This window comes from Mytilus galloprovincialis, unplaced genomic scaffold (genome assembly GCF_965363235.1).
Source record: "Mytilus galloprovincialis unplaced genomic scaffold, xbMytGall1.hap1.1 HAP1_SCAFFOLD_255, whole genome shotgun sequence".
In the NCBI taxonomy this organism is placed as follows: Eukaryota; Metazoa; Mollusca; class Bivalvia; order Mytilida; family Mytilidae; genus Mytilus; species Mytilus galloprovincialis.
In genome coordinates this window covers 21,704-34,521 of record NW_027468176.1, presented here as the reverse complement: position 1 = coordinate 34,521, position 12,818 = coordinate 21,704, and the positions used below count along the sequence as shown (strand labels likewise).

General features: G+C 32.7%; 1 protein-coding gene across 1 annotated transcript; it reads right to left on the bottom strand.

Annotated features, from left to right (window-relative positions):
* Positions 1-1,037: 1,037 nt before the first annotated feature.
* On the bottom strand, positions 1,038-8,421 carry LOC143061262 (uncharacterized). The gene is made up of 7 exons (XM_076233703.1): positions 8,048-8,421; positions 7,516-7,608; positions 6,385-7,140; positions 5,271-5,315; positions 4,424-4,518; positions 3,361-3,445; positions 1,038-1,793 (listed from the first exon to the last, which is right to left on the bottom strand). Exons 1-7 carry the CDS (start codon positions 8,262-8,264, stop codon positions 1,570-1,572), a joined length of 1,515 nt encoding a protein of 504 aa, XP_076089818.1. The 5' UTR covers positions 8,265-8,421; the 3' UTR covers positions 1,038-1,569.
* Positions 8,422-12,818: the final 4,397 nt, after the last annotated feature.

The following is a 12,818-nucleotide window of genomic DNA, read 5'->3' as shown; positions in this document are numbered from 1 at the left end:
GGAACGTACGTTTCTGATATATTACTATATAAAAGTCTATCCTGGTACCTTTTTGTCTATCCTGTTACCGATATCAGTATTGCACCTGCGAATGCTTAATTGGGAAGATTAAGACGTTATAACCTGAAGATGACTTCAAACAACGAAATATTTCATTCGTTTTGCACCTATATGTTAAGATAAAAAATTAACGACGTTTTTGTCTACAATTGTCTATGCTGTTACTGTAACCATAGCAACCATAGTAACAGGATAGACATAACAGGATAGACAAATTTCTTCGTTTTTTGATTGCTGTTGTGAAATAACTACTCCCTTTGGAGAAGTGATTATGTTTGTCTATTGTGAATTTGGTTTCCAACACGTTATTGCACTTTTTACAAATATACTGTTGGTGTATTTAATCAAAATTGGTGGTAACAGCATAGACATAAAAAAAAGTACGCTATATTTTTTTTCACTAAATGTCTTGAAATTTCTTTTCTCTACACTGTCGTTCAAGAAACGAGGCGTTTTAAATGTAAAGATTACTTTGCACTTTTGAAATCAACACTGACTGATTCAATATTCATAGGGAGATTAATTTCACGGCTGATATAAGTAGCGGTAACAGGAAAGACATGAACCTCCTGTACGCAGATTCAATTTAGTTTGTAGATAATATGTTACATACAGTGATATAGAAGCTACGAATTTTCGTTAGAATAATATTTAACGTTCTTAAAAAGTCCCTTTTGTAGATATCAAGGCGATCAGAAAATCGCAAAAAAATCATTTGAAATGTGTTTTTCTGACACTGTACGCAGACAAATACTCCCAAAATGGGTCTTAAATGCAGTTTAATCTGATCAAAATAGATGTAAGGTGTGTTTATTATTAATGTTCTAAATCACAAATCCGACAAGCTTTCATTTAAACCATTACAACTGAAATTTCCATTAGAAATAAAAAAGTTAGCATGGGTGTACTGAAAATTCGACATTTTTTGAAAACGACCCATATGGGACCGGTTCATATGGGTTACATTTAAACAAACATTTATCACAATCTTTATTTTTTTAGTTTTACAAATTGTAATTATTACAATTAGATGGATAAAATGAACAAACGAACAATTGAAATTAAATATTTGTTAATTGTATATCTGAATCCTATTTTGGTACTCTCGCCCAAGGTGACACTTGCTACCACAAGTAAAGTAATATTTTTTACAATTTTACATGTTTGCAGTTCATGCATAACTCTTTGCATTTGCATTTTTTGTGTAAAGTTGCTAGATATTATATATATATAACTTTTTTTTTTTATTAATTTGAGAGTTAAGTTATGTTGATATGTTATATGCATTTGAATCTAATAAACATGAGCAAGTGCTTTATTAGTCAGAGCGTATGCGTAACTATGCGTATAGTCCGACCGTATGAGTATTTTGAAAAAGTACGCATACGGGCTATCAAAATAAAAATGCATACTGTAGAAAAACAATATTTAATGAAAAGGAATAACTATGAGCAACGTCAACTCTCACATTACAGACATAAAAAAACATGAGAATTAAAAGCATAGTTTTTAATGTTTCTCACAAATAAATGAAAATTTTTGTGAACATTGACTGTCGTTCCACTTATATTTAGCACCACTATGCATATGTGCACAGTCTTCTTGACCAGCATTATTAGGTTCGCCTGGGTTCCAGTCGGTATAGGTTAGCACTGTATTATCGGATTCCCATATAAAACGTGATTCTTGTACTGAATCATGAGCTCCAATCCACACGTGACCTGGGTTTTTATCTGAAAGTAAAATATCGTTCTTTGTATTTACCTAATGAGTCATTTAAGAAATTATTTGAAGAGTTTGTTCATATGTTGTACTGTTACAAGACAGTCTCGTGTAAGGGTACGTGTTGGATCCCGCTCACGTATTTAACCCGGACACATTCTTTATGTGCCTGTCCCAAGTCTTGTGGTGCCTGATATTGGTTTGATTTTTGTCCATTATTTTTAGCAGTTCTTGTGGTATCCTGTTGCACCACTGGGCCGGGATCAATGTTGGATTCGGTGCCCACTTACATGTTTAACATTCGTTATGTGCCTGTCCAGCAGAAAGCCTGTAATTCAATGGTTATCTTTTGTTACTGTATATTATATCTTAACTTGTTTTACATTGATCATTTCGGGGCTGTTTATACTCATTTTGCGGTGTTGGCTCATTGCTGACGACCGTACGATGACCTATAGTTGATACTGTCTGTGTCAGTTGATCTCTTGTTGATAGTTGTCTCTTTGGCAGTCAAACCACATGATCTTTCCTTATTATTAGGATTTTAAGATTGCCTACTATTAGTACGTGTATTTTAAAAAACTGCAGTGTTCTACTCAAATATTGCATTGAAATCTCTGTGAACCAGAATCAGAACACTCTAACCTAAATATGTTATAATACTTTTGCATTCAATGGACGTATGCTTTTTAACTTCGTTCCTCGGTGTAGGCGTTCAGTCATACAAAAGTCGCACAACCAAATTTGTAACTATTGGAGCAGAAACTGCTTACCCCTCCAAAAGAGGGACGAAAGATACCAGAGGGACAGTCAAACTCATAAATCGAAAATAAACTGACAACACCATGGCTAAAAATGAAAAGGACAAACAGACAAACAATAGTACAACTGACACAACATAGAAAACTAAAGAAGAAACAAAACGAATTAACCCCACCAAAAACTAGGGGTGATCTCAGGTACTCCGGAAGGGTAAGGAGATCCTGCTCCACATGTGGCACCCGTCGTGTTGTTTATGAGAAAACAAATCCGGTACATAGTCTAATTCGGTAGGTCACACTTATGAAAGGGAAGGGGATTGTAGTTACGACGTAAGGAACATATCCGATATCATTTGTGAAACGGTTATTCAATAATGGTCAACCAACTCGTAATGGCGTCCGTAAAATTTTCGAAGAGATGATTTCAACTTCACCATTTGGAACTCTTGATTTCATAGCTTCTTTGTGAGCAATAACCCTCTATCAAGAAAATCATGATAGGAAATGCAAGCACGGGAATATCGTATCTACACCGTATGCAGGTGCTGCTGGAATGTTGCTACTTAGAAATGGAAAGTTCACAATTGGAAAGCTGAAATCATCTCTTTTGTCGTCAAGTGTTTTCATTGTCAATTTTAAATCACCAGATATCACTCTTGAGTTTGCTGCTTTTGTTTTACTTACTTTGGAAGTGCTTTATAAACTTTGTATATTGAAACTTAAATGTTACAGATACCGATATTGGCTGTGTTTTTTAAATGCATTCCGTTTTATATAGGGGTATTTATGTACTAATTACTATTCCTTTTGTACTTACCGATAATTATAAAAGATTTCAGGAACCAATTTTCAACAGTATTGTCAATTTTTACTAGGAATCCTCCCTTTCTATGACAATCAGTCTACAAACAAAAATTCTAAATATGATATGAGAATAGAATGGATGTTTTATATTTTCAATAATGCAAAAGGTTTTTTACGTTGAGTAATGACTGAAAAGACTAATGATTTCCCCTATGTTAAATTTTTAACTTTTCAATAAATTCTGCAGAATTTACCTCTGTTTCAAATAAAGAAATACGTGGCATGAGTAAAGTTTAATCCTGTACAGTACTACAGACACAATTTTGCATAACATTTCCTTGCATAAAAAAATAACCATTTATAGTTTTTACTTCTTTTTTACTTGTGTAAAAGCTTTAGTAACCAGGTAATTTCAAGTTTCTAAAATATTCTCAGTATAGATAGAAACAGCAAATAATAAATTAAAGGTGCTTAGAAATACCCAAGATTTTAGCTTATGACCCAGACATTTTTTTTTACTGCAATGCGATATAAGATAAATTTCCTACAACTGTCAAATACAAGGAAATATTTTTCGACCCTTTTCTGTATGCAACCGGATGTGACGTACTATGATTTGTCGGTATTACATTAAAATAGCTGTTTTTCACTTAAAAGTTTTTGAATTGTTCCCCGCATTTCTATGATTTAGCGGATGTTATAAGCAATAAAGTCATACTTTAATAAAAACTAAAAAGGAGATTTACTACCTCCTTGTCTCATCGGCATTTAAATGTGTTTGCTCATAAATTAATTAATTGTATTATAAATCCTCCCATTTCTATCAAAAGTCCAATAACAGATAAAATAAACAAAATCAAAACATTGGTACACCATCATTTTTTTTACTCTTGACTAGCAAAAGTGTTTCATTATTGTCTTATATATTGCTATTTGTTAAGTTCTTCTATTAATTTATTCGCTATACCTTTTTATTTTAATATTCCGAATAAGTTGGGAAACTGAAACGGAAATTGCGATATTTATTTTGCTGTATCCAAACAAATACAAAACCATAAAGCTTTCAAACATCTTACTTTTGCCGAACTCCATGTCATCTTTGATTTGAATTGAAAGTAATAACAACTTCTCATAAATTGTACCCATCCGGAACCACACGTTATTGTCCTGCCTGAAAATGTTTGAATTTTATTTGGTTTAATGACATTGTTGGAATAGAACGTGTCTTGATATAGATTAGCGTTTACTAATCAGAATACAAGAACGGTATAACCCTATAGTTTGTACATGTATTACCTTTTAAACTGTAAAGATAGATTGTCAAATCAGACAATAGTCAGGTACCGGAATATGAAAGGGGTAATGTCTTGTTATATATCAGTGTCAAAAAGCGGGAAAACATTCTTAAATCATACACGTGCCAGTGGCGGATCCAGAACATTTCCTAAGGGGGGCCCGCTGACTGACCTAAGAGGGGGCCCGCTCCAGTCATGCTTCAATGATTCCCTATATAATCAACCAATTTTTTCCCACGAAAGGGGGGCCCGGCCCCCCCCCCCCCTGGATCCGCCTATGCGTGCCTTCGATTTCTAATTTTTGTCAATAGTTTGTATATAATTAGTAATACTACAAGCTGCTCCGTTTGGATTTCATTCCTTGGTTAACAAAATTTATAACAAAACTATTTAAAGTGAATTCTTATTTAAAAGCAGATGATAATTGTTCCTATTGTTTTGTTTGCAGTCTGCATTCAGCAATTTTATTGTTATAAACCAGTTTAGTTTTAACTAAAATTGTCGCACTAGGTTTAGTTCATATTTCAAATTATCTATCAACAAATTTAGCTCTTAAAGTTCATAATAAAATCAAGGTCTGAAAGGAAACTAAGTTTTTTTAATTTGTCATGTACATTGGTTTTGATACCTGATTCTCCCGGACTTCCCTTTTCACCATTTTGTCCTCGTGCTCCTGTTATTAGACATAAAGATATTATAAATGATGTGATACAAAGGTATAATCAAATTCAATAAGGGCATAACAAGAACATTTTCAACCAACGTTACGAATGGAAACTAACTGTTATATTCATTTCTTGGTATTTTTTGAAAATTCTTAATGGTCATGTATAGCTTGCTAAACCTGCCGCTTATATGAACGTGTTTGTAGTTCCGTTTTTTTATTGACAACATCGGGTTGGCAAACTTAACAGACATACTCAGATAATATAAAAACTCTACATTCAAAACGGATAATATTTACCTCCATCTTTATCATCTTTATAGTTATTGATATAACATTTAGTACATCGGTTAATGTTAAAACTTTAAAGACGAAGATATAATATTATGACGACAATCGGCTTGAGACTTGGTGCATAGGCTAAACATTCATTGCAATACGCAAACTTATCATAGATACAAGGCTTAAAAAGACGTATCAGTGACGCTCGGATTAAAACCGACTGTACGACGGCTGTATAGCCAATCAAGGTCGTTAATAACTTCCATTTGTTGTCGACTTAAAAAAAGGAAAAATACTCAAATATAAAACGAATTGAGGGGTATTGAGGACAGCTAGCTAGGGTAATGTATTCCTAGGGTAGACCATCCTGAGTGTTCGAAAAAGTTTTGTTAATACATGTATTGAGTTTTTATAATCAATTAATATCTAATAATAGTATGAGTCTAGCAATTGTTGTTCTTAGGTTTCTTTATGTGGATTTCTATGAACTCTTCTGTAATAACAAATTACCAAAGAATAAAGCTAATACTGTACACTGGTTTTGTTTCTCTTTGTCATTCAATGAAAAAGAGTTGTTTGTCAGATATATGACGTATGAGTCATTGAAAAAAAAGGTTCATTTATTTATAATAAATCTGCAGTTTTCTGTTATAATTGAATAATACAGAAAAAAAACTATCATCATATAAGCCTTTAAAATTACTATTTTATATTAAAATCTACTCTTATTTATTACATTATTTTGGAAAAATGGAAAACAAAACATGTTCATTTAGCGTCAGTTTGATGTTCTCACCTATTTGTCCCTTGTCGCCAACTGGACCCATATTTCCCATTAAACCTTTGTCACCTCTGATACCCTTTTCACCATTTTCACCTTTTAGGCCAGCAAGTCCAATTTCTCCCTTCGGTCCTTTATCGCCAGTTGGTCCTTTTTCTCCAATCGAACCTTTCCTTCCGGAAGGTCCAACTAGACCAGTCTGTCCCATTTCCTCTGGCATTCCCATTTCACCATCCACTCCTTTGCTTCCTTTATGACCGCTTGCACCAAGTGCACCTTTTTCTCCGATTTCCCCTTTTTGTCCACTTGGACCTTCATCTCCAATGGTACCTTTGTCACCAGCTGAACCTTTCGCACCTACTACACCCTTTTCTCCCAGTAGTCCCTTTTCGCCACTCATACCCTTTTCTCCTAGTAGTCCTTTTTCGCCACTCATACCCTTTTCTCCCAGTAGTCCCTTTTCACCACTCATGCCCTTTTCTCCTAGTAGTCCTTTTTCGCCACTCATACCCTTTTCCCCCAGTAGTCCTTTTTCGCAACTCATGCCCTTTTCTCCTTTGGATCCTTTCGTACCATTTTGACCTTTTCCTCCTATTGGCCCTACATCTCCGAGTTGTCCCTTACTTCCAGCTGAACCTCTGTGTCCAGTTTCTCCTTTTCTACCTTGGTGTCCCCTATCACCAGCAGTGCCGTTATGACCAACATGACCCCTTTCTCCTCTAGAGCCTTTTTCACCTTTAGGGAAATTCCCATGGTCACTACTAAATGTACCTTTTAAAAATACAGAAAGCATTCCATCAAATGATCAATAAACGTAAATGTCTGTTATATTGGTGTAGATAAAACCTTTGATCAACGTGTTTATGTTCCCACTTAATAACCAGTAATTGCTGTCCCTTAACGTTAAACTATGGGTAATGGTAAAGTATTTGTTGTTCCATCTTCTCTGTGTAGTGTATTCTCAAATGTCCATTATATGATCGTCTTATTTATATCTAGCCGTATGGTGTTGTCTGTTTTTTTTTCAAATTGTTAATTTATTTGAAAAATAATAAACAGTTATATAAATTAAGCCCCCGTTACGTCATGAGAATTAATTTATTTTTGAAGTAAGACTGAATAATAGAAATTACATACTTTAATTACCTAATTGATTTGACAAATGAGATTGTTTTTCCAAACCAGAAGTATTCAATTGTTGATTCTGCTTTTCTAGTTCTGAACTCTTTTCTATATATTCTAAAATAAAGGAAAACATTCATAGTATTAACATTGCTTAATTGTTAACAATGTATTAATAAAGTGAAAGTTCATTTTTTTTTCAAATCGATTATTTAAACGTATTTGTAACATTTTATAACGATTTCCCCCCTGTATAATTAATATTTCCAATGGTTGATTAAAATTTGTTACCTGACTTATGGGTATAATTTGTCATGCTTATTTTCTAATTTATGATTTATAAGTGTTGTTTCTCTTTTAAAAGAAATTATCCAGCATTATTGCTTAGGATAGGGTAGAAAGCGGTCTCAATCAGGATTTTCCGAAAAAAAATGGGAGCCAAATCCCAAATAGTCGTGAAAACATGGTTTCCACATTGCCAACGAAATAACGTGTCAATCCCGAATGTCTTGAAAAGGTCCGTCTATTCCACAGCAAAAAAAATAAAAACGCTTACCTTCCAAGTATATGACTATGGCTGTAACTGCAAGTGAAAAACATATCAACAGCATTATGGTCAGGGCTAAAAATGCTTTATCCCTCTTTTTACTCGCGTTACGAATTTCAGCAAGTTTATCATTGAAAGCATTAGCTTCTCTACTATCTCTGCTTTGTTCTGATTTATTCCAGTCATCAGTTTGTAAAATATCTACCAGTTGAACTTGTTCACTCATTTTCAACTACTATGTTACGTCTATATTCGGTCGTTAAAAATTCTTATCAATGTTTGAAATGGAAACTGTAGATTTGACACAGTATGTATGAAAATCTCATTGATATCACATAGACATATATGTTGTTTATGGTTTACGAAAAGTCTCAACAAAAGTGTTTTCCATTGGACTAGATCGGAAATTTTCTTCTGTCAAGTGACATGTATGAGGGTAGGAAAGGTTTCCAACGTCAATCGATCGCCAAACGGAAAAAAAGGGAACAATTATTTGTCAAATCCAGTACCTCAATACCTCAATTACCATCCTAGTACACTTCTTATAAGACATCCGAAAATCCTCAATTGTCATCTTTACATAAGTACATAGTTTTACGTAATGATAATTATTATATTCTAATAAAACACTTTCAGAAAATTAATTTGAAGATATGAATAAAAGCCAAATCATATTTCGCTTTGGATTAATACTGTGAAGTAGTTGAGCACAACTTTTTTTTCCAATGCTACTTTTGCGCCACATGTTTTAAAATTACATGGTATTATTTGCGCCAAAAAAAAACCATACGATTGCGCCACCTAGAAGATAAATGACTTTGCTACGCCAATTGATACATTTGGAAAACAAAATTTGGCGCATATGATGCCCCTGCAAAAACAGTACTTGGCGCAAAAGGACTGCTGCCAAATAAAGATTAATATATCAATTATTGCTGAATGAATTTCTTACCAAATATTTCCTATTCTACAAATATTTCATAAGCATAACCTTTTATTAAACTTATCTAATGTTTTTGTGTGACAAAAATATAAACGGCTTAAGGAACCAATGCACAACTTGATTTAATTATGTTGGGAGGACATATGGCGCAAGAGTATCAAATGAAGAAAAATGTGCGGTTGGTGAACAGGATCCAAAAAATAATAATCTTTTTGGAGCAGAGTTTGAATGGAGAAAGAACATCGAACTATGTTAACGGTCTGAATGGAGATAGTGAACTTAGCGATTATGATATCAATGTTAGAATGGGTTCAACAACGAGTAAGGGTCCTGTTGGCGAAAATGTAAAACAGGTGTCATAATTATATCAAGTTCATGCTTGAAGGTCATATGCTTTGTACTAAATTGTACTAAATCATAATTCGATATTTCATCAATTAATATCAAATGAGAATTGCAAGATTTATATGATGAAATTAACCATTATCATTTGCGTTGTGACTGTTTTTCATTACGAAATATATCTTAATTCTTTCTTAATTGCTTTTTGAGAGGACAATATCACACTTTCTGAAGTATCTACTTATCTCAATACTTATGAATACATATATAATTTATGTTTCATTTTATTTGTTATTTTCGAAAGAAGATTGTTTTATGGTAAACAAATTAAAATTATTTTTTCGCCGCCTAAAGCATATGTATGGAACGCGTAAAGCACATTAATAGATAATCACAGTTTATCGGCGACAATGATAGATCATCGGTCGACCATTATAGATGTACGGCGTAAAGTATACTTTACGGTCGACCATCATAGATGGTCTAATTAATGTGACTCGCGCGCAGACAATGATAGTTACTTCTTTGATAATGCATTTACAGTCGACAAGGTGAATTGTTTCGACAATGATAGTTAACCTCGACCAAGTGAATTAAACACAAGTCGTAAATTCGATAATTTTAGATAAAACCGGAAATGCTAGCCAATTGTAAAATCGATTTTGATTGGCGGTCAACTTTTTTCTTTGGAAGTTAATTCCTTGAAGTTAATTCCTTAAAGCAAAAGTTACCCTTTCTAAAACATGTTCAACAGGTGTTTTAAAAAATAAATTTCGGACTTCACATCCTTGTATTAACTATGATGGTAAAGTGCATCGGACTATTCGTGCAACAGAATGGACACAAGAGGAACATAGTTTCCAATTTTCAATCCTCGAATATTGAAGCTTCTTGTAAAATTTAAAAGTTCCACACATAAATAAAGTTTTGTTTTCTCTATCGTTTACAAAGTAAAATACCTTTTATTATCATATACATGTATATTTGTATTTTTTCTCTAAAAGGTTTGATTTTTACAGGTAAATGCATATTACAGGTGGCTAGATGATCACATGTTTACCTGTAATATTGCTAAGAGGTGTCAGAAGTTAAATTTCTATAACAACTGGCCCCAATAAACGTTGACATAACAGGGAAAAAGTGTTTTTTTTTAAGAATTTTATAATCAATAAATTAATTCGAGACTGTTTAACAGTAAGAAACAAATTTTCAACATTCATAAACAAGAAATCTTTAAAGATTTATGCTCTATCAATGGTTCTTTTTTTGTGTGTAATTATTTGGGTTGTTCTTTTGTTCAGAAATCTATATATCATTTCATATAATAATATTTTATGAAGTTAGTGTGTCTTAACACTGATTAGGACTCCTAAGTGCACTAAAAACTTATAATATGACACTCTTGACAAGAAGGAGTACTATTAAATGTAAAAAAAAATCATGTTATGTTAGAAATTGATATTTAATGCATAAACTCAAAATAATAAAATAAACAGAATAACAAATAAATGAAGTATTTAACAATGTTAATCTTGCCGGTTTTTCTTTGATTTTACCGAAAATCGACGAACCGCAAGATATGGGTCAAATTACATATCTGATTACTCTATTATCTTAAAAAAAAATGAAAATTTTAAACTTATTTGCATAAGAAAATATCTCAGACATTATATATGTTTAACATAGAAAATACTTTAAGATTCCGTGATTATTATTTTTAATAAGACATCTATAGATAAAAGCTTAAGTGTACCTTGGTGAATTCAATGTTGTGATGTCATAGCAGATCTTAGAATACAGAAAGTTGTTACTTATAACGATATTTTTATGAATTGACAAAAAAAAAGTTTGTCCCGGGTAACCGCCCTCCTCCTCTATGATTTGGTATTGCCGAAGTGGGAGGCTAAAGTTTAAAAAAAAACCGCGACCTAACAGACTACAGAACAGCAGACAGTGGATACAACATTTGATATGTTTTAAAGACACAGTTGGACACAAAATGATTGCACTGGGTAATTTCAACTATCACATGATGCCCTATGAATTAATTGACATACTTGAGCTCGTCTTAGGAATATATTCTCAGTGAACAAAAACGAATTCAGTAAATGTTTACTATAAAAACAGACAACAGACTTGCTGTCTTGAATACAATTGTGGCTTGTATTGTTTAATTCATTTTTAAAGCAACATTTGATCGATTGTTGGTATGTGTTTTCTCATTTTTACGGCTGTAATTTGTTTTCAGCTTTGCCAAATTAGTGGAGATAACTCAGATAAAGTATTTTTACAATTATAGAAATGACCTATTTTAATATGTAGCATTTGATTTTTTTTTTGGGGGGGGGGGGGGGGGGTGCTATGGATTTTTTTGGGAAAAAAGTTTGTTTCCAGGTTTTGGAGAAAAAAAATATTTGTTTTTGACCCTGAGAAAAAAAAGTGTTTGTTTCATCCTCAGCTGCCACTATATGTAATTCTAAAGAAAAAAATTGTTTTCGTCTTTTCGCCAAAAAAAAGTTTGTCCAGAAAAAAAAATCCTTGCCCCCTCCCCCGAAATTCAATCTGCCTAAGAGCTATATACCGTAATTTTGATTACTTTTTTCTCAGTAAATTTTTAAATAGATATAGAATTAATGAGTGCAATTTAGAAAAAAGGAAAATTCATTTACATTCTTCAAAAATGAATAAAAAAAAAAATAAGTATTAAAGGTTATTTTCCAATATTCCCGTTGTTTGTGCATGACTCTTCGATAACTAAAAAGAAGAACCAGACTTTCATAAAAAAAATTAAGAAGATGTAGTATGATCGCCAATGATTCAACTCCAAAATAGACCAAATGACACAGAAATTAACAACTGTATGTTACCATATGGCCTTCAATAAGGAGCAAAGTCCATACCGCATAGCTATAAAAGGCCCCAAAATGACAAATGTAAAAACAATTTATGCACGGAATCATGAAAACAAATATGTTTTACAGCAACAAACGACAACCACTGAATGTATCCTGACTTGGGACAGGCACATATAGAATGTGGTGGGTTAAAACTTATTCGAAGACACTAACCCTCCTAATATCCTGTGACAGTGATAAAACAGTACAACATAAGAATAAACTATTAAATTTAGTGGAAAAAAGCTTATATCATCAGTTGGGTACAAACAAAAATACATCTAACAAACCAAAAAACACAGAGTGCTATGACTATAGGATATTAATCAAGTGACTGCTATGATTGTAGGTTATTCTTCACGTAACTGCTTTGACTAAAGAATATTCATGATATTCATCAAGTAACTGTTTCTACTATATGATTTAAATCAAAGTAATTGTTATGATTAAAGGTTACTTATTAAGTACATGCTATGACTATAGGTTATTCATCAAGTGTCTGCTATGACTATAGGTTACTATAGAATATTCGTCATTAAACTGCTATGACACTACGATATTCATCAAGTACCTACTTTGACAATAGGATATTCATAAAGTA

Coding starts and splice junctions, on each gene's coding strand:
- LOC143061262 (XM_076233703.1), bottom strand. CDS start 8,264: ATGAGTGAACAAGTTCAACTGGTAGATATTTTACAAACTGATGACTGG. Junction 3,446..4,423: donor TGACATGGAGTTCGGCAAAA/GTAAGATGTTTG, acceptor TTTTGTTTGTAG/ACTGATTGTCATAGAAAGGG. Junction 1,794..3,360: donor GAAATCTTTTATAATTATCG/GTAAGTACAAAA, acceptor TTTTACTTTCAG/ATAAAAACCCAGGTCACGTG.